The sequence below is a fragment of the Mirounga leonina genome, unplaced genomic scaffold (assembly GCF_011800145.1).
Source record: "Mirounga leonina isolate KUSES-001 unplaced genomic scaffold, KU_Mleo_1.0 Mir_93, whole genome shotgun sequence".
In the NCBI taxonomy this organism is placed as follows: domain Eukaryota; kingdom Metazoa; phylum Chordata; class Mammalia; order Carnivora; family Phocidae; genus Mirounga; species Mirounga leonina.
The window spans coordinates 24584342-24606974 of record NW_023270854.1 but is presented as its reverse complement, the minus strand read 5'-3'; the positions used below and the strand labels follow the sequence as shown (position 1 = coordinate 24606974).

At 41.4% G+C, this 22633-nt stretch overlaps 1 protein-coding gene and 1 pseudogene across 3 annotated transcripts in view; both read right to left on the bottom strand.

Moving 5' to 3' along the window:
- Positions 1–22633, bottom strand: part of DYM (dymeclin) — a 352836-nt gene that overhangs the window by 97763 nt on the left and 232440 nt on the right. For all 3 annotated transcript variants that reach the window (XM_034995704.1, XM_034995702.1, XM_034995703.1), the window contains one exon: positions 17637–17739. In XM_034995704.1, coding sequence (XP_034851595.1) covers positions 17637–17739 — 103 coding nt within the window. The remainder of the gene's footprint in view (positions 1–17636; positions 17740–22633) is intronic.
- LOC118004405 lies at positions 11477–12615 on the bottom strand (annotated as a pseudogene).

Genomic DNA, 22633 nt, shown 5'->3' with positions numbered 1-22633 from the left:
CTTTTTTTTTTTTAAGTAAGCTCTACACCCAACGTGGGGCTCGAACTCACGACCCCGAGATCAAGAGCCACACACTCCACTGACTGAGCCAGCTCGGCACCTGTTTTTTTTTTTTTTTGTTTTTTAGGCACCTCTGTTTTATCTTGTGTCATTTTCTTAGTTTCTTTTAGTTATTCTGAAAAGTTATTTAATAGTTTTCATCTATTTTATGGGTACATCACATGCTTTCATTATCAGTACAGATATTCTTGTTCTCCTTATTCTGTTTTATCTTCTACCTTTGCACTGGATTTGACTGACATTTCTCTTTTGCTCATTTCTAATGAAGTTAGTTTTTTTTTTTTTTTAAAGATTTTATTTATTCGAGAGAGAGAGAGAGAGAGCATGCATGAGCATGGGGGAGGGGCAGAGGGAGAAGTCGACTCCCTGTTGAGCAGGGAGCCCGATGCGGGGCTTGATCCCAGGACCAGGATCATGCATGACCGGAGCCAAAGGCAGACGCCGAACTGACTGAGCTACCCAGGCGCCCCCAAAGTTGGTTTTCTTAACACTTTAGGAGGAAGGAGTGGGTCAAGGTAGCACTTTCTAGTCTCAGGACTCGAGAGCTACCTTTTCTTTGTTTCTGTGAAGTGTTCGTAAATATACCCATGCCCTTTTTGGGATCCCCTGGTTCTCTTCTCCAACCCTACATTTATCTGAACTTTTTCTTTGCTTAGTGTCCCTGACCACCTCTGTGGGCTGTATTTCTAGTAGCTTCACCTCAGTGTGAGGCTTGGTCCTAGAAGAAAGCTACAGCTGTTTAGTTTTAAAAGTTCATAGGGCCCACAGTCTAGAACTCCTTCAGATCTTACAGCAGATGCCTTACACTCAACCATGAATTAGAGAATGCAAAAACCCCTAACAGTTTCAGTTGCTTTTCTCAAACTGGTCTTTCCAGTGAGTCCCTTCTGGCTGTCCTCCTGTTCTCAGATCTCTCAGACATCTCTTTGGGTTCTTCTGGTTCCTCCCACACACACTACAGGGATCTGGTAGCTCTTGGTAGTCTGTACCCACTCTCTTGTATGCGTTCCAACAGTCCTATACAAATCCCTTTCTATCTACCCAGTGTATCCTCATGGAAATAATGGAACCAGAGAATGCTAATGTTAAGGAAATCACACTAAAATATCTACTTCAAGACAGATTTTTTTTTTAAAGATTTATTTATTTATTTTAGAGAGTGAGAGACTGCGTGCGTGTAAGAGCAGAGGAGGGGGAGAGAGAGAATCTCAAGCAGACACCCCGCTGAGCACAGAGCCCAACAGAGGGCTCGATCTCAGGACCCCTGAGATCACAAGCCGAGCTAAAACCAAGAGTTGGTTGCTCAACTGACCGAGCCACCCCAGCCTCCCCTACTTCAAGATATATTTTAAAGGCAAAGAAATCAAGGGTCAGGATGGTGAAATAAGTTGCCCAAGCTCATAGCGAATTAAAGGTAAAAAACACAGAGCGCAGGTCTTCTAATTCCTAGGCTATTGCTCTATCTAAAACTTTTCTGGATTACTCTTCAATCAGCAGTGGTTTAAGATGATTATCAATATGATCCAGATCATCTCCTTCCCAGCCACAATTTTTTTTTTTTAAAGATTTTATTTATTCGAGATAGAGGCTCCTGCCTCAAGCCCTCTGTACTCCCTGTTCCATCTTGCTAGAACATGTCTTCTGCATAGCCACATTACTTGTCTTTGCTCAAATGTTACCTTGTCTTTTTTAAGATCTTATTTATTTATTTTACGGAGAGAGAGAAGAAGGGAGAGAGAGAACAAGTAGGGGGAGCAGCAGAGGGAGAGGGAGAAGCAGGCTCCCCACTGAGCAGGGAGCCTGATGTGGGGCTCCCCGCTGGGCAGGTTCCTGGGATCATGACCCGAGCCGAAGGCAGATGCTTACCAACTGAGTCATCCAGGCGCCCCAAATGTTACCTTCTCAATGAGGCAAGCACTTCACTGTCCACCCATTTACACTACTAACTTCCCATTGCCAGCACTCTCCATCCCTTCATCCTGCTTCATTTTCCCATGGGACCTTCTAACATTTCATTCATTCATTCACCTGTGCAGGCAGTCATTATACATCTCTCTTCATTAGAACATAGGCTTCACGAGGGCAGAGATTTTTATCTTTCCTGATATCTTCACAGGGCAGAGAGAAGTACCTAAAAAAAGTAGTAGCTAACAACATGTGCGATGAAAGAATAATGAATTTCAAGAACCATATGGAGTTTGTTTATGCATGCATTACTCTTTAGTAACTGTTACTACTAACTGTTAACCTGGGGAATATTAGTAATGATATGATGGAGCATTCACAATGGGTATGGGAAATTTAGTACTTGGAACTGGTTAATGAGCAGAAGCACTACTCATAATGAAACAGAAGTTACTCTTACTCTTATCTGAATTAATGACCAGTATGAAACAACTTCATAAGAGAAATGGTCCTTAATTATTAAAGGCTCAGTACCTTTTAGCCTTAGAATATGACCCTAAAAAGGATGTCATTAATTCAATCACTAGGGCGCCTGGGTGGCTCAGTCGGTTAAGCGACTGCCTTCGGCTCAGGTCATGATCCTGGAGTCCCGGGATCGAGTCCCACATCAGGCTCCCTGCTCGGCGGGGAGTCTGCTTCTCCCTCTGACCCTCCTCCCTCTCATGCTCTCTGTCTCTCATTCTCTCTCTCTCAAATAAATAAAAAAAAATCTTTAAAAAAAATAAATAAATAAAAAATAAAAATAAAATTCAATCACTAAAACGGTCAGCTGGCATTGCACATTCCAGGAAAAAAGATAGGTTTGAGAGCAACACAATACTCTCCTCATGACCTCAATCAAAATGCAAACTTGAGGTCACAGGAGATACCAAGTGAAAGATTACAGGGGCCTCACATGAGTGAAAATAATTAACCATGCCCCACTGATTATTAAACAAACATGCTAAGTAATTTCATTTCCCTGGTGCCAAGTACATCTAAGGACTGAATTTAGTTCTTATAGGTCAACTTTCCAAAAATATTACTTTGCAGTATTACCAAATGAAGAAAACCAACACATTCCAATCATGAAAAAGCCTCTAACAACGGTCAAAGCCCAAATTAACTTGCCTTTCTACTTCCCTACAGGTACCATTTCTCATGACTGAGATCTCCAAATTCACATCTCAAAAACTCAAGTAATCCATGAATAAATTAATAAATAATTTAGGCTCAACTCTCTCTGGTGTTAATGGAATCTTCTAATAGTTGAAGTCTAGATAAACTCTGACACTTTCATGTCCGTCCTTCCATTTGTAAGGTGATCCTCAAATGTTCCTGTGAGGATTCTTAAGAATTTACCAGAAATCCATGAAATTTCTAGAAAAACAGGCAGAGCTGAATTCTCAAATATAATTTGTTTCCATAAATTTAATCAACTAAGGAAAGAGTTGAATTTCCACTCATACAATGAGCAAGATTACTGGTTTTTTGGGGTCTTATTTAGAGAAACAAAAATAAAGTGCCATTTATAAAACATTTGCAGCTTTGACTATAATCAACTGTAATAATAAGATACCAGCTCAAAAAAATTCTTTTCATTTAAACCTCTTTTGTAATACTGCTTTTTAATAACCCTCATAATAGCCGAATTAAAGGACCCCAACAGAAATCATTCATCCCACATAAAACAAACATTGCCTTTTCTTCTTAGCTTTGTTTTACAAGCTACATTATTTCCAGATGACGCTTGAGGGGACTATGGTTTCAAGAATTAGATGCTTAAATAGACAGCTGCTTTCTATTTGCCATGTAAATCAAGGATATATCAAAGAAAATTCCAAATAGTAGACTTCTTTTCTTCCTATTCGGAACTACCAATTCAAGCAGAAAGGAGAAGTAGAGAAAAACAATAAAAATCTGAGCAAACAGAAAATTAGAATTAGGATTTCTTAAATAGATAAAAGAAAATTTGGAGACTTGCCAGCAAAAGGTATTTTCATATAAGCTCTGCACAGCAGCAGGTGAGAATTTTTTCAGTACAACGGGAAGGGGAAAACACCGTGATCACTGATTTTTCCAAATCTATCACACAGGGCTACTGAACTTAATATGCATGGGTTTTCTGTACTCTTTATACTTTGCTTAGAAAGTTAATTAATCATTGCCAGATTTCAATGCAAATGCATCGCATTTCCTTTTATAAGCCAGAGGAAAGAACATAGGAGTTATTTAAGTATTTTTGATGATAATTTTTCTTAAAAAATCCTTAAAAAGAATATTCTACCATACTCCTTAAGAACAAGACAGGAATAAAGAAATGGCAATAATCTTTCCCTCAATGGAGTTGTGCTTTTTAAGAATGAAGATTTTTTTTTTTTTAAACAAGAGGGGAGTCCTCCAACTAAATATTGTCCTTAGAATCCTAAGAACATTTCTGAAACTTGCAGTTCAGAAGTGTATCCAAAGCCAAGTTATAATACAACCAAGAAAACCAGTCTGATTATGTTAAAGTCAGGCCCAGTTTATAATTAAAGTGGTGGTGGCAGGGGAGGTTGCTCACTTGCTAGAGGCTTTATTTATTTGAATTTTAAAATCAATTGTACTTAGGAAGAAACTTCCTAGGACCTAATCAGTGTGAGGCTTAAGATCTATATGAGATCAAAACAGTTGTTTCTTTCTTTCCTTTTCTTTTTTCTAAGATTTTATTTATTTATTTGCCAGAGAGAGAGCACAAGCAGAGGGAGCAGCAGAGGGAGAGGGAGAAGTAGGCTCTCCGCTGAGGCAGAGCCTGATGTGGGGCTCAATCCCAGGACCCTGGGATCATGACCTGAGCCAAAGGCAGACGCTTAACTGAGCCACCCAGGCGCTCCAAAGTAGTTGTTTCTTTTAGAGATGTTCACCAACCTTATTTAGAAGACTTGGCTTTCTATTTTTTTTTTTTAACAGCAGTTTCTACATTATGAAGTAACTATAAAGATCTTAATTCAAATTTCATGATCCTCCTTGAAGATCTGGCTGATCCTAGAGCTGGAGCAGGGGAAATACCTGATGAGTTAGAACATCCTGAGGGTCTCAAAGGTGTAAAAAAAAAAAAGGTTGGAGTATATTCAAAGGGCAGGGGAGATACCTCGAAAGAGCTCCCAATGGCCAAAGTTGGAATAACCTGAACAAGAAAACAATAGCCCTGGGTTACAAGACAAAGAATAAAATTATTATCTATGAGTCCATACAGATATAAATAACTGCATAAATAAATACACTGAGGAGAAGTGACAGATCTTCCTTGCAGAAGTGCTCGATAAATGTAGAAGGAATGGGACAAATAGAAAATCACAAATAAATCAGTAATATATAATGAGGACAAGATCAATGGAGGCAAAATTTGTGGGAAAATGTTTAAGCAGAAACAGGATACTGGCATAGTCTCAAAATATCTCCCCCAAACATACAGTAATTACAAAGGGAAAATTAGCACGTTTATAGTAAAGAATCTTAGCAGACATCACCCCGGTGAAGTGGTCAAGGAAAACGTTTATGTAAACACCACCAGTAACACACACTGACGTCATGTGTTCCCTGACATGATGCACTGAGAAGGGCAAGTCACCTCTGTGGTTCCCTGCTCAGCAATTCAGAACGTCCATCTAATCAGGACAAAATGCCAGACAAATCCAAATCAAGGTACGTTCTACAAAATAAGCAATACTCTTCACAAATGTTAAGGTCGTGAAAGACAAGTCAAGACTCAGGAGACAGGACAGCAAAATGCAACGTGTGATTCTGGCCTGAATCCTAGCAAAGAATAAGGGCATTAGGGATAAAACTGGAAACTGTGCATGAGATTTGTACTTTAGTCAGTAGTATGGTACCAAGGTTAATTTCCTAGTTTTGATCAATGGTCTGTGGTTATGTAAGATACTGACAAAAGGGAAAGCTGGGGGAAGGGTATATGGAAATTTCTTAGATCTCTTCTGTAAGTCTAAAGTTATCTGAAAATAGTAAAGGAAGGGGGCACCTGGGTGGCTTAGTCCGTTAAGCAGCCGATTCTTGATTTTGGCTCAGGTCATATGATCTCAGGGTTGTGAGATCCAGCTGCATGTCAGGCTCCGTGCTCATCAGGGAGTCTGCTTGGGTTTCTCCCTCTCCCTCTGCCCCTCCTCCCCAACCCCACTCACTCTTTCTCAAATAAATAAATTTTTAAAAAAATTAGTAAAGGAAGAAAAGAAAGGAGGAAGGAGGGAAGGAAAGGAAAAGTAAGTTATGGGTGTCCTTGGCAAAAATTCCAAGATCTGGACCTGTAAAGAAAAGTATAACGTAAAAAGTATAAGTTCTCTTCCCCTGAGGGCCTTCAGTTTGACTCCCCACAGGTAACTATTTACTAGTTTCCTATGCATTTTTCCAGGATAACTAAATGCCTATTTTTAAACATACATGTATGTATAACCTATACACTATAAAGTTTTCTGGTTTTTTTTTTTTTTTAGTGATTTAAGTGTTATAGTTCATATAAGCCCATATGGCTTGAATTCACTTTTTATAAAAAATGGCTGCAGAATAGTGGACTGGATGAATTTATACTTTATCTAATCAGTCCTCTATTGATGGGTATTTTGCTTGTTTTGTACTTTTTTGTTCATAAGCCAGGCTGAAAAATACACACCTTTATGCAGTTGCATATCTAACTGACTTGCTCACTTGCTAGAGGCTTTAGTCAAATCACTGCTCAAGAAACATTTTCTCTCCTCGAAAATATTAACTATTTCAAAGTATGAACTTTATTCTCATACAGTCATCCTCATGCCACACTGCCAGCCAAGCTGGTATCTATCTATTACTAATATTCAACAAATAGTTCTTTTCTCCTAGTGCTCCAAGCACTGCCTTTTTTTTTTATTTAAGCACTACTTTTTTTTTTTTAAAGATTTTATTTATTTATTCATGAGAGACAGAGAGAGAGAGAGAGAGAGAGAAGCAGAGGGAGAAGGAGGCTCCCCGCTGAGCCAGGAGCCCGATGCGGGACTCGATCCCAGGACCCCGGGATCATGACCTGAGCCGAAGGCAGACGCTTAACCATCTGAGCCACCCAGGCGCCCTAAGCACTACTTTTTTTAAAACGGCTTCATCAAGATAAAATTCACACAACATATATTTCACTGATTTCAAGTGTACAATTCAATGGTGTTAGTATATTCAGAGAGTTGTGCAACCTCACCGCTACCTAGTCTTAAAGCGTCTTCATCATCCGCAAACGAAACCTGTACTCGTCAGCAGTCACTCCTCATTCCGCTTCACGCCCCCGTCCGACCCATCTGCGATCTGTCTCTGTAAGATGTGCCTACTCTGGACCTTTCATATAAATGACATGCAGCCTTTTGTTACTGGCTTCTTTAACTTAGTGTAACATTTTCAAGGCTCATCCATGTTGAAGCTCGTATCATTACTTCGTCCCCTTTTATTGTTCAGTAATATTCCACTGTATGGATAGCCACCTTGGATTTGTCCATTTAGTTGATGGACATTTGGACTGTCACCCTTTTTTGGCTATTAGGAATAAAGGTGCTATGAATAATCACGTTTTACATGGACTTCTGTTCTCAATTCTTTGGGAGTATTACCATATGCTGGTCATATGGTTATTTCACCTTTAGCTTTCTGAGGGACTGCAGGTTGTTTTCCAAAACAGCTGCACAATTTTACATTTTTACCATGGGCTGAATGAGAATACTAATTTCTGCACCCTCTCACCAACACTTGTGATTTTCTGCCTTTTGATGACAGTCATCTTGGTGGTGTAAACTTCATTGCGGCTGAAATTTGCACTTCCTGACCATGATGTTGAGCATCTTTCGATGTGCTTATTGGTCACTTGTATTGTCTGCTTTGGAGAAATGTCTATTCTGATCCTTTGCCCATTTTCTTTTTTAATGTAGTAAAAGCTTTACTGCTCTCTTGCACCACAGTCCAACAGGGTACCCAGCCGGCTTTCATTGAGAGGATTCAGAGGCCCATGCACTGCCATACTGTGGGACCCTGGAGTCTCACACCAGATTTCCTGCATCCAGCTAGCACGCGATGAGAGAGATGTGGAAGATGGCACGGGGGTGGGGGTGGTGACATCACTTCCACCTATATCCCACTGGATAGAGCTAGTCTGATGCTCCTGCACCTCGCCAGATGCGAGCATGACGGAAAATAGTGCTTAGCTGTGTAATCAGGCAGAGGAGATGGGATTGGTGAGCATCCCAATCACTGCCTCACCCAAGGCCTAGTGGGATGTCTGGCAGTCAGGAAAACTGGCTGACCAACTAGAAAAATGCCAACATGAGCCACTCCTTTGCTCTTGGTGGTCACTCTGGGTTGGTTCATCTCAGGGGCTCTTGGACACCCTCAGCCCTGGTATATTTCTAAGATCAGGGAGCATGCTGAAAAGTGAGGGCCCCCCTTCAGAGTTGAGATTCATCCTTTGGTGCCAAATAACTACTGAGGTGTTCCCAGACAGATTAAAGATTCTTCCTGATGTCACTGCTCAACTATGGTCAGTTCCTGGTGGCTCCCGTTAGCTCTCCCCCTTCACCTGATGTCATACCTCTCCTGCAGGAAGTTTTCCCCGTCACCCAAGGGCACGGAGACATCTCCATCTTCTGAACCGACTCCTGTTGTCCCAGAATCTCTCTCCCAAACACGAACTGCACAGCATAACTGTAGTAGCTAAAACTTACTAAACACCTGCTGTGTGCCAAGGATCCTACCTGGACTCATTCATTTAATCCTGACAACAACCCTGGGTTGTAGGTTCTACTGTCACTCCCGTTTTGCAGATGAGACAATTGAGGCCTGGAGAGGCAAAACGACCTGCCCGAGGCCGGACAGCTATGTAAGATACATAAGCTACAGAACCAGGTTACACGACATTCACCCCTTTTTTAAGAACTGGACTATTTGTCTTTTTTGTGACTGAGCTGTTAAGAATTCTTTACATATTCTAAATACTAAGTAGTCCCTTATCGGCTATAAGATTTGCAAATATTTTCTCCCATCCTGTGGGCTTTCCTTTCACTTTCTTGATGGTGGCCTTTGAAGCCCAAGAGTTTTAAATTTTGATGAAGTCTAATTTGTCTGTCTTTATTTTGTTGCCAAAGATTTACTCCTATATTTTCTTCTAAGTATTGTACAGTATTTGCTCTTCTATTTAAGGGCTATGGTCCACTCTGAGTTAATTTTTGTGTATGGTGTAAGCACCTGTTACATGCCAGACATTGTGCTGAACACGAGAAACCCAAGGGCGATGATGTGCTGTTTTTACCTCTATGCCCTTATTCAAGAAGCATAACCCTGGACTGTTTTCCCACCTCAATCTCTCCTTTCAAAATACTACCTGGCTCGAATTGCAACTCCTTTCCATGAAACCTGGCACCATTCCTTCCCTACTTCCCCCAAATTGTTCTCTCCCTCTTCTGACAACCCACAAGTTTGGTTACAACCCTCTTATAAAACTCAACATACGGAATTGTATTTAACTAGCCACTGAGAATCGCTGTGTACAGGAGCTAGGCCACCTTTATTTTTACCTCTCACCATGCTAAAGTAATTCCAAAACAGAAGTTTTAGCAACATCCTGATTAATGTCACTATCACCGGAATAAACACCCAAAAGTAATTCCTTCAAAAGTAACAACATCTAAAAGGAACAGTTTTAACAATGGCAAATTTCATCGTTTCCAACCCCTTGGATATGGCAGCTCATTACAGATAACCATTCTCATGTTCTAGCAATGTTAAATTCTCTATCCCAGCCTCTATATCCCACAGGAAAATCTGCAAGTGACAGTCTCATCCAGAACCAACACTACGAAATACAAGTATTATGTAGTATGTATGTGTATTTATGACTGTGTATGTGAAAGGAAGTATTTTAACATTATCTCAGTAAAGGCACAAATGTATAAAACAAACAGCTGAAGATATTTTTCAAGATTACCTAGAAACTCTTTCGGTCAAATGAATTTGAGATTTGAGTTAAAGAGTAAATACTAACAAGGAATCGTAAAAATATAATGACCTAAGATACATGGGAGAAAAATAGAAAAATCCCTGAATTTAAGTTTTCTTGTTATGTGGAATCAGTTCAGAATACCTTGTAACATATTTCTGAAGAAATGAAATGTCTAAAAGCAAATATAAACAAGAGCCAAAAGACTATGAATAAGAGTTATTGGCTCAGGGGGCACCTGGGTGGCTCAGTCAGTTAAGCATCAGACTGTTGATTTCAGCTCAGGTCATGAGCTCAGGGTTGTGGGATCAAGCCCTGTGTAGGGCTCTGCACTCAGCGGGGAGTCTGCTTGGGATTCTCTCTCTCTCCCTCTTCCTCTACCCCTCCCCCCCATTCGCTCGTTCGTGTGCTCTCTCTCTCCAAAATAAATAAATAGATCTTAAGAGTTATTGGTTCAAAAGGTAAGTCAAATGACATACTCCAGGGTTAGCAATATTTCAGGATTCCATGCAGAATGACAAGCAATCAAGACTTGATCAAAACAAATTTCAAATACATGGAGTTTGCTCTTTAGGAAGTTAAAATTTAAGATCGCAAGTTATTAGATCAAATAGAGGCTGAACAACCTGTTTTTTTTTTTTTTTAAAGATTTTATTTATTTGACAGATAGAGACATAGTGAGAGAGGGAACACAAGCAGGGGGAGCAGGAGAGGGAGTAGCAGGCTTCCCGCCGAACAGGGAGCCCCATGCGGGGGCTCGATCCCAGGACCCTGGGATCATGACCTGAGCCGAAGGCAGACACTTAATGACTGAGTCACCCAGGCGCCCCTGAACAACCTGTTTTATGTGTACTGAACTAAAAGAAAGAATACAACAACTACTCTTTGAATAGGAAAGAAGCAATTTTAACATTTTACTTATTTATTTTTTTGGATTTGTTTCATATTTAATACTTAAGTGCTGAAAATGATAGAAACTTTTTCTTTCTTAATGAAAAGAAATAGGTAACTTTGTAAAAGTCAGAAAATGCCAGTGTCCCTTTGATTCCACCCTAGATTTTTCTGCTGTCAGCTGGATCCAGCATAAACAGTGCAGGATGCATTTCTGAACTCCAGGTATTTGAACGTAGAACACACGATTGCATATATTAATAATTAACAGCACATTCTAAAGGGTTTCATCTCACTCTGAACACAGCTATTTCCTCCTGCCCTGGGGCCAATATTAAGAGAAAGTCAACATATTTACAAACAAGATTTAATAATGTTCACAAGAATAGAGTTTGCCCTCAAATAGGGAAACCACACATTGTTTTGTTTCAAAAGGTTAAAAATGCGGTGCCTGAAAAATCCAGCAGGTAAGCAGCAGGGCTAATAGAGTCTGTTTTTGGAATGGTCTGCTAGCAAATAAGCAAACTTCTGTCCAGGAAGCGTTTTGTTGGGGTCGGGGGAGGGGTATGGAAGGGACAGCGCTATTTACATCCCATTCCGCACTTCTCCCTGCCGCCACCCTTAGTACCGTCTGTTCATCTTCTTGAACTTCTCATAGTGATAGTTGTCGGTGGCCTTCTCGTTAGCAGGACGCTTGCGGTTAGAAGGGGATCGCTCAGGCTCTGGCTTCTCCATGTCACCCACTCTTAAGGGTCGGGCTTTGGGCTCTTTTTTGTTTCTCTCTATGGGGGCATTGAGCTCCTTGTGATAAAATCAGTTGTGCTGCACGTAATTCACGGCCATGTTCATGGGCACGAAAGATGTCTCACTGTTTTTCCTCTTGTTCTGCTGCTCTGCCAGGAGACGGGCCTTGGCATCCTCCATGGAAATGATATTTTTTATTTTAGCATCGATGCCTAGGTCCACCTCGGGGATGCCGCTCAGCATCTGGTTGGAAAGCATCTCTTTGGTCTTCTTTGCTGAGGAAACACGGATGTTTTCAGGAAGTTCGTAAAGACAGTCCTCTGCATTCTTCGGCTTGACTTTCTGTTCCTCGTGTTCTACAATCCCTTTCCTCTTCTTCAGCTCTGTCTCAATGTACTTCATCATGTCAGCATCCTCATCCCTTCGGTTGGTTTCTGCAGAAAATGATGTCTGCAGGTGGAGGTTTTCCTCTTCGCTGATCTTATTTTTGCCTCTTTCCTTCAGTTTCTTCATGTCCACCACACTGCCCTGTCTTCATCTGAAGGGGATCATCCCCTAGGGTGGTCTCTTCTTGTACCTTCTCTCCCACCAGCAGGGCCACAGCACTCACCCCGTTGGGCTTCTTCCTCAAGTTTTGCACCTCGCGGGTCTCTTCTAGTTTTAATCGAACCTCCTCTGATTCCTGCTCATCTTCCTCCAACTCTGAGTTGGCCGGGCGCTGGCAGAAACTCTTGCCAGTGACCGGCATGGTTGCGCTGGCCCCGCGGTCCGGCCGCCGGGTCCCTGTACAGTGGCCGGGGCTGCTTCTGGCGCCTTAACATTTTATTTTTTAAGTAATCTCTACACCCACTATGGGGCTCAAACTCATGACCTCGAGATCAAGAGTCACACTGACTGAGCCAGCCAGGTGCCCCAGAAAAGAATCAATTCTGACATAAAGATCATGCACAAATTAATGAGAAAATATATAATTTAGCTTAAAAATTACACACATCGGGGCGCCTGGGTGGCTCAGTTGTTAAGCGTCTGCTTTCAGCTCAGGTCGTGATCCCAGGGTCCTGGGATCGAGCCCCGCATCGGGGTCCCTGCTCAGTGGGAAGCCTGCTTCTCCCTCTCCCACACCCCTCTTGCTGTGTCTCTCTCTGTGTCAAATAAATAAATAAAATCTTTAAAAAAAAATTACACATGTCCACTACATGTTAGAAACTAATCATTTTTGACTAACGAAACAACCAAACCATTCAAATTAAATGTCATACAGATAAAATTTAGATCTGAAACTCCTTTGAAATTTTGGATGCCTCCAAGAGCATGCAAATGTGTGGAGATGGAGCTTCATCCTCATCAATTAACTGGTTAACATTTAGCTTACTTTTTTCAGCCTAAGATACAAAAGACTCATGCCTTCAAAGTGCACTCAATCCCACCGGGAGAAAAGAATATCACAGATGAAACAATTACAGGATATAAAACAGCAGATATTTACTTGTTCCTTCTGCGTGTGTGTGCATGTGTGCATGTCTGTGTGAGTGTGCCTGTGTGTGTGTGTGTAAGAGATCATATATTCCATGGTTCTGAAGTATTCTGATCTCAAGATGTTTTATATTCTTAGAAATCTCTGATACTCTCAAAAAACTATTTTTTTTTAAGATTTTATTTATTTGACAGAGAGAGAGAGAACACAAGCAGGCAGAGCAGCAGACAGAGGGAGAGGGAGAAGCAGGTTCCCCGCCGAGCAGGGAGCCCGACGGACGCAGGGCTCGATCCCAGGACCCTGGGATTATAAACTGAGCTGAAGACAGCCGCCCAACCAAATGAGCCACCCAGGTGTCCCTCAAAAAACTATTTTTATGTAGATTATAGGTATTGATATTTATCATATTATAAATTAAAACTAAGAATAATTTATTTTTTTTAAAGATTTTATTTATTTATTTGACAGAGAGAGAGACACAGTGAGAGAGGGAACACAAGCAGGGGGAGTGGGAGAAGGAGAAGCAGGCTTCCTGCTGAGCAGGGAGCCCGATGTGGGGCTCAATCCCAGGACCCTGGGATCATGACCTGAGCCAAAGGCAGACGCTTAACAACTGAGCCACCCAGGCATCCCAAGACTAAGAATTATTTAAAACACAAGAATACAGGGCGCCTGGGTGGCTCAGTTGGTTAAGCGACTGCCTCTGGCTCAGGTCATGACCCTGGAGTCCCAGGATCGAGTCCCGCATCGGGCTCCCTGCTCGGCAGGGAGTCTGCTTCTCCCTCTGACCCTCCTCCCTCTCATGCTCTCTCTCATTCTCTCTCTCTCAAATAAATAAATCTTTAAAAAAATAAAATAAAATAAAACACAAAAATACAGAAGTACACATTCTGTGAGCGGCCAGTGAAATGATCACTCATCATGAAGCCTCTGGACAACTCTACTGTACAGTCATGGGTAAAGGAAAGTAAAAAATGAGAACCCTGAGAACTACTGGAATGTGTGTGTGCATGTGTGTTGGTTAGTAACATTATACTTGCTTAGCATTCAATGATAAACTCTTAGCTGCTATTTATACTTCAGCTGATTTTTCTGATTCTGTCTCCTTAATCTTTTTGGCTGGGTCCTTTTGGCTTATAACCTTGCAATTACTGTTTAAAATTAGATGGCAGAGTCAGTCCTACAGAAAGGTTCCCGTGTTGGTTGATGATCAAAGGATAATATAATCTGGTTCCTTATGGTTCTACCTAGAATAAGAGTTAGATTCTTCTTATCCCAAATAGTTGCTAAAATGACTGTCAGAAATTAGGGGGGAAAAGCTTATAGGACACTGTAACAATATTCATAATTTAAAAACCACAGTTATAGTTTAAAAAGCAACTATAATTCATTTGTTATCTTTGTTTCACCTTATATATTCGGGTCTGTCATACATGACCCAAGTGGTTTCATTTAAAAAAAAAAAAAAAAAAGTTGAAAGATTCTCCTTTAACAATTCTCCCCTGTCCCTTTAGTCACTGAATTCACTTTTAGGAAACCCTAAAGACAGCAAAGCCCAGCCACGTGGCCAGCTGAACCGCACATGCTTTCCCAGCCGTCTTCACTGCCCCTGGAGAGAGGCTGCAGAACCAGCTCTCCCTCTCTGTACTCAGCATTCTCTCTCCCCAAAGAGGACTTGAGTGCAATTTTTATTGTATTTCCTCTTCAGCAGCCAGGGCAGTCTCCTCATTATCTAGAACTTGGTGGAAGGCTTCAGGTCTCCCCTGAGCTGTTCCGACAAACAAGGTTGTACTGAAGTATGAACACTCATGTTTTTATAACTTGCTATTTGTTTTCTGTGTTGTTATTCAGCGGACTTGTTAATTATACAGTATAACGAGAATAAACGTTTTCTTAATAAACTCAGAAACCTCTAGGCAGACTGAAAGTACTCTTATTTATTACAGAGAGAAGGAGAACACATTCCTATTTTTGAGCGCTTATTCGAACTCGCTCAATTCTGGTGTGAAAGCACGGCCACGGCTCGGATAGAAGGGAGCCATTAGGCTAACAGGGACCCACTTTCCTTTTCCACCTTTTACAAACACGTGGTCTACAGCATGAGTGCAGGACACAGAGAATTATGTGGCTGTTGGCAGAGATATTTAATTAATATTTCCAGGGAGGGAAAAAGGGAGAAACCTTTTGTTTTCCCAGTTAATGACCAATTTAAAGGCGAATGACGGTGAGAACATGGTTTCAAATAAGCAGATCACTCAGAGTGTTTTGCACGGTGGGAACGCCCAGCGAACACACTCAGTTACTATCGAAGAACACACTGCAGTGCTGACTTAAGGCTGCTGTGGCGTTTCTGGTCACCGTGCAGCCGAGGGGCAGGGGGGACCCTGCTGCCGTCATTACTACTGAATAGGGGTGACCCACCCTCCACAGTGAACTCTGAGGAAAGGCAGGAAAACTGAAGTTCATAAACCCATCTGGAGTACACTGTGATTTGGAAAGTCTCACACACACAAATGGTAAAATAAGGACTGTCAAGGACAGATTCTAAGTGGAATCTTCCCTGTATTTCTATGAAGCGGATACCTTAGGAAATTCATTTTTACTTAGTGAAAATTTCTTGCAAGAACAAGTCAGCAACTCTAAAAACTGTCAGATTCAATAGAATTGGTATGTCTGTTAGGAGTTCAACCTGTCCTTTCATGATTGGCAAATACCATTAAATATGATCCATTTTCTCAAAGACATAGTGATTTTCTGGTCTCTGATTACAGGAGAATGCTGAGAGCACAACCTCAACACTAAATACATTCGACACATTTTTGTGGAAGAAATGACATAGGAGTGCTGTGTAAGCAAATGGTAACTATAAAAATAAAACATTTATAGAGGAATTCAAGTTTTTTTTTCTTTCTTATTTATTTATTTTTTTTATAGAGGGAGGGGTAGAGGGAGAGAGAATCTTAAGCAGGCTCCAGCCCCAACACAGAGCTGGATGCAGGGCTCAGTCTCACAATCCTGAGATCATGACCTGAGCCAAAATCAAGATTTGGACACTTAACTGACTGAGTCCCCCAGGCGTCCCTGCATTCAAGTTCTTAATAAACGCAATCCCCACGGCCACTCAGAGGCCCCAACTGAGGCTTCCAAGTAGTGATTAGGAAGAAATATTGTTCTTATAACAAGTTATGGCTCAGATAGAAGTGAGCTATTATGCTATTTTTTTAAAACGTTGAGAATATCCAATTAGCAGGAAAATCATAAAAGATACTTTTTTTTTTCTTTTTGTAAAAGAGAAGTACTATGGAATTACAAACTTAATACCTTAATGGGAATGACAGATCATCACATTACACACATACACAAAATAAATAAAAGAGAAGAAAAATAGCACGAGTCGGGTTGTGGCTGCACCCAGCTATCTCTGTTTATCAGCGACTGCTATCCGGACTGGGGGCTGTTCCCACAGTCTCGTATCAGCACAGCCATTTAGAAATGAAACAAACCACAGGAAACAAAACAACTCGCCGGCTGTCTGGTATGCATCAACCACTTCAAACTCTGAACTTAAAAATTCTCTCATGAAGTTTCTAAGTATCAACCCACTGAGAGTTGTTGTCCTTATTAGAACTCGATGGACTACTTCTGTGGTCTATGACAAGATAATTTTTAGCATCCTCATCTAAGCCATGTTCCAAAATATAAGGAATGTCACGGATAGCGGCACTGCCCTACAGGCATTCCTAATATTCTCCTTCCTGTTATTCTATAATGCTCATCCCTGTGCCGCTCCCATTCTCCCATGCCGTCATTCTCGGAGGTTAGGTGAGAATAGGCTCTTCATCTTTAAAGTGGATGAAACCAAGGCAACACACAAGTGCTGTCCTCCACTGACCACGGCTCACAGGACCAGAGCTGAGCAGAGCCAATTAGATCTCTCTCCCAGGAACGGAGAATTGGGACTTCAAGACTCTGGTCAGGTGGCTAAAGACACGACACTCACAGGGAGGGAGGAAGGCTGGAGTGACTATGTTAGGTCCAAGTCAGCAAAAAGGGAAATCTGGCCAATAGGGAATAGCTCAAGAGTAAAACGGAAGCAAAAGGAAGCAGAGTCTAAAAATTAAACAGCCTCAGAAAGACAAGATATTCTTGAATCCAAAGGCTTTTTCAATTTCAGGTTCTGGTTCTCTGTGAAATCCAGCCTCTGTACCTCTGCCCCTTGAGATCAGTGAGAAACCTCTGCATATTTTCTGTAAGACCGCTTCTTCTGCTTCTGTGTAATTAGTTTGAGTGGGTTTCTTGCCTGAGGTAAGAAGAGTCCTAATTATTAACAGTCACTAGCTTAGGGTTGACTTTCTCTAGCCACTTGTTAATAATCATTTACAAGTTTTTCCCTTGATTTGAGATAGCACTCCTTTATCTGCATATGAGAGGCACCAAGATCACAGTCACATCTTGAGAACAGAGATTGTTACTTACAAACCTAACAATGAAAGGAAAACTTATTACTGACAAAGTAAGGTAACTACTTACGTAATCTGGTAGAGGAACATCATTGGAACTCAGTGAACCTCTCAAGGACTGTGTGGCTTGTTCCAGAACTTTGTTGTGTTTTTTAGACAGCAAGGAAAACAAACTGAAAAAAACAAAAACAAAAAAAGAAAGAACTAAGTGTTTCCTTTCCTAGGTTTTATACAGTATTATAGAGTTCTGCAGAATGTCAATTATTCTAAAATATACATGTAATGATTTTTTTCTTCACGCCTGTGTTAACAGCAGGATTAATAATACTATCGATATAACAAAAAAATGAAGTGAGGAGAGTGTTTAAATTATAAGGATTCAAAAGAATGAAAAAAAAGTTTGACAGCTTAAAATTCTATTTTAAACATAGGAGAATTTTCCACTATTGTGGAAAGAACAGTGGACAGAGATTCAGACAGACTGAGATATGCAGACTTCACGAGGAACTCTGAGTGCAATCTATTACTAGTCACTTGGACTTGTATCTTAATTTCCTCATCTTTCAACTAAGTGTGTTGGATTAAATTATTTCTCTAGTATAATATAGTCAATCACTTTTTATCACAGCTTTATCTTACGTCTCAAAAAGAATGACTTTAAATATATATAAGATTTCCACTTCTGGTCGTGATGGACTAACTGGTACCAAATAACCTTCCTGCTATTAACACCTTAAAAACCGGACAAAATATATGAAATGACTTTTTTGGGGGGGATGGTGTACAACACCTGCAGTGCAGGATTGGGATCCCTAGAAGAAGGGAGTACCTGCCTAGGGAAACATTCCAAACTGTGCGGCAGAATGCTGGGACCCAAGCAGTACACAGCGGCATCGTGGTGAGCTGAAAACACAAAGGGGTCAGGGTTTGGGGCTGCGTGGCAGGTGGAATTTGCAGGCAGATTATTCCACTGGGGAGAACTACAAGAGGAAGGCCCAGAAACCTGCCCAAGGGTCTTCTCCACTTGAGGTTTAGTTTTCTTTTGTTTTACCTTCTAAGGTTAAAAGTGAACCTCACACTTCCTGCTCGCACCCATTGCCATGATGCACAGGCAGCTGCTACATACCGGCAGCTTATTGTCTGTGATTCCAGAAATGTTAAGGGCAGCAAGCCCTGTGTATCAATGAATACTGTACATACATATCCATCTTTTTTATTCCATCAAATATGTACTGCTCTGTACTTCACACTTCTTTCATTGAATAAAATATTCCTTGATCCATTCAATAAATGTTGAGTGCCAGTAATGGATATCCAAACATATGGATATACCATAATTTATTTATATTTAGTCCATTATTAATCAATCATTTTAACATTTCCAGGTTTATTTTTTTATAAACAGCACTGTGATGAACACCCTTGTATATAATTTTTTAGCATACTGAGGTGAGACTACGTACAGGATAAATTCCTTGAAGTAAAATTGCTGAGTAAAATAATAACGGAATAGAATAGTGAACTGTAGTAGCAGTATACGTTTCAAATATACAAATTATTTTGTAAATGATGAAAAGGCAAAAATTTGTTGGGACAGGGTACAAAGCGTATTCACATGGAAATGCATAAAGGAAAAATTTACTAAGATTCTTTTAGTTTGTTAGCGGTACCTTTCAGGAATGAAGGGAATTTCAGGAGTTTTCTGAGACCGCAGGAACTGTGACGGTGTCAGCTCTAGCACAGGGCATGGCAAGTCTCAGAGGCATGACCTGATGCCCAAACAAAAAGGGAAAGCACTAAATACGCCTGGAAGAAGGGCACATCCTGGTGTTCGTCAGAAGAAGGGGGGCAAGTGAAGAAAGACAGCGCCCCTTGTTGAGTTTACAAAATACCAGCAACCTGGGGGTCTGTCCGTGTCCCCCGAGTGTCCCTTCAGAGGACAGCAGAGATAATCTATGGTACCTTCCATCAAACTGTAGGAATCAAAGCACAAAGGACTTGAAATTGTTTCCTTTGGAGAAAAAAGGCGAGTTTTGTTTATTTTCAAAGAGAATACCAACAATCCGTTTTCCTTGTTAGAAGAAGACAAAACAAGGAAGTGAGCCTCGATCCCAACGTAAGCTCTTCCAGTTGGGCATAACGGAAAATAATAAGGGCCAAAAAGGCTGACTGGTCCACCTCAAGGACCTGTGGCCACTGCCCCCAGCTGCTCCTAAGAAAGCTGGTGTGAGAACAGCTGATTTGAGGCCAGTTCCAGTTTCCTATCATGAAGGAGAAACAGCATTCACACTTACTTCAGGTTGTTATTCTTGGACAACTTAATAGGCTTTTCCCTCAGGTCTTACAGCTATAGAACTTTCAACTTTTTTTAAAACATTCTAATTCTGGCTCGCATTTAGCATTTTTAAGGCAAAATGACCTAAATGTATAGGAGACATGGCTTGTAAATTGCTGAGAAAAGTAACTTCTGGTGAAAGCTTTGCAATCGAAGTACTAGCCCCCTTAGCTTACTTCCATTAGAGTAAATGGTAAAGGTATATGATGTTTGCGTGTAAAGGGGTAATTCTGAGCGAAACTGGCTTTCAAGTGTACTCTTCACTCAGGATATCACCGCCAGAGTCCTTGCTTTTAGAATTAGAAAAAGACTAGGTTTTTCTTTTTATACAAGAATGTTCAGTACAAATTGGTTTAACAATGAAAAACTGAAAACAGGGCGCCTGGGTGGCTGAGTTGGTTAAGCGACTGCCTTCAGCTCAGGTCATGATCCTGGAGTCCCGGGATCGAGTCCCACATCAGAGACAGACTCTGCTCAGTGGGGAGTCTGCTTCTCCCTCTGACCCTCCTCCCTCTCCTGCTCTCTGTCTCTCATTCTCTTTCTCTCAAATAAATAAATAAAATCTTTAAAAAAAAAAAAAACTGAAAACAATCAAAACACTGATAAACAATAGAATAGGTAAATATAACTGTCAGATAGTCCTATAATGAACAACTACATAGTAATTTAAAGTTATCTAAGGCTACATGCAACAATATGGGTAAATCTCCAAAACAATATTGTTTTACCAGCAAGGACTCTTGTGGAAGAATGTGACCAAAGTAATATTATTTACATAATGTATTAAAAATGCAAAAACGTTATTACCTACCTTCTACACATAAAACGTGAAATAATAAAACATATGGAAATGATAAATACTACATTTAAGATAGCCATTATTCTCTGAGAAAGGGAAGGAAATGGGATCAGAGAGGGAAAAAAAGGGATTTGGCTCTCGCTCTCTATCTTTCTCTCTCTTGTTCTATGTATAAAATGTTGTTTTTGTTATGCTGGATACATACATAGGGGATTGCTATATTACTCTATCTCTTTGATGTATGTCTGAAACATTACATACCTTTTAAAAATTGGAATAAAAAGAATACCCTATCCTGAAGAAAACAGAGCCCTTGCTAAAAGCCAGCATTTCAGAAAAGAAAGCAGCACGTGGACAGACTCTGTACGGTCAGTCCAACATGAAATAGGCTCAGAAAACCACCAGCTGTGGGAAAGGGCTGCAGTTGAGGACTCACAGGCAGTGGCAGGAGATGAGGCTAGAACAGAGACAGTCTGAGGACAGACTGGGAGGGACCACTTAGGGCACATCGAAAGTCCTGGACTTGACTCAATATGGAGAAGAAGCTAATGGAACATTAGTCTAACAAAATGATAAAAGAGACATGTTCCTTGCTCCCAAGGAGCTGAAATCTAAGGTGATAAGGAAAAAAAAAAAGCCTGCAATTCTGAAATTGGAGGACACCATGGGTCTCAAGAGTGCACTGTGAGAGCATAGAGGAAGGCCAGGTACATGTCAGAGGAAATCTATCTTGTGGCCTTGAAGGTCAGGGGCTTGCTAGTGAGAAGTACAGGGGGAGGGAGAGTAAGTAACTCAGAAGGGGAAATGGTGTGCCAAGAGGCTGAGAGAGACCACGGCCAGAACAATGCAAGTCCACGGGGTGAGGGTGGCAAGAGAGGAAGCCGAGCAAGACTGGGATGGGCCTATCAAAAAAAAACATGCTAAGAGGTTTGCATTTCATCTTCTCAAGTTACTGAGGCAAGCAGTAAGTCAAATATTTACCAAGAACCTACAATGTGCTGGGCAACGTGCAAGCTGCCTGGGATATAGTGACAAGCAAAAGCAGCACGGTCTTTGTCCTGCCCTCCTGGAGGGTGCGGCTGGTAGGGAGGATAAACCTACACAGAAGGTTCTACTGTCCGTGCAGTGACAGAGATGGACAAGGAGTGCTAGGGGGACACAGATGAGGCTGCCCAGCTGCACCTGAAGACAGGAACAGGAAATCATTGCTGGAGCTGACACCTGAGCTGAATCTGAAGGAACAATTAGGAGTGAGCCAAGCAAGTGAGGCAAAGGCAAAGGTCATCTGGGCAGAGAACAGAGCACAAGGGAAGACAGAGACATCTGAGCACTGTTGGTGTAGGCAACAGGATGGCACACATGTTCATCAAGTGTCCAATTTGTGGCAGAACACAGCGTTAAGGTTGGGCTGGTAGTGGGGATAGTTTATGAAGCGTCTCTCTTAGACCTTGGACTTCATCCTGAAAGCCAGAGGGTTTGTTTGTTTTTTTTTTAAGATTTATTTATTTATTTGAGAGAGAGCATGGGAGGAGGGGCAGAGGGAGAGACTCTCCAGCAGACTCCCCGCTGAGTGCGGAGCCTATGAGATCATGACCTGAGCTGAAACCAAGAACCAGATGCTTGACTGAGCCACCCAGGCGCCCCTTAAAAGCCAGAGGTGTTTTATGACAGCAGGGCTACAACAGGAGCGACGAAAGCAAAGCTGCTGTGTTTGGTGCTCAGGTGGGGAGGATGGGGCAAGGGATGGACAGGAAGCGATCAGCCCTTGTTCAGGCGTGTCCTTGATCTCTCCCCAGTGCTCTCTCATCCCGTGGTGGCCATCCAGTCCCTGCCACAGAACCCCAGGGCTCTAGGAAGCAAAGTGAAAAATACAGGCCCGAGGGGCACCTAGGTGGCTCAGTCGTTAAGCGTCTGCCTTCGTCTCAGGTCATGA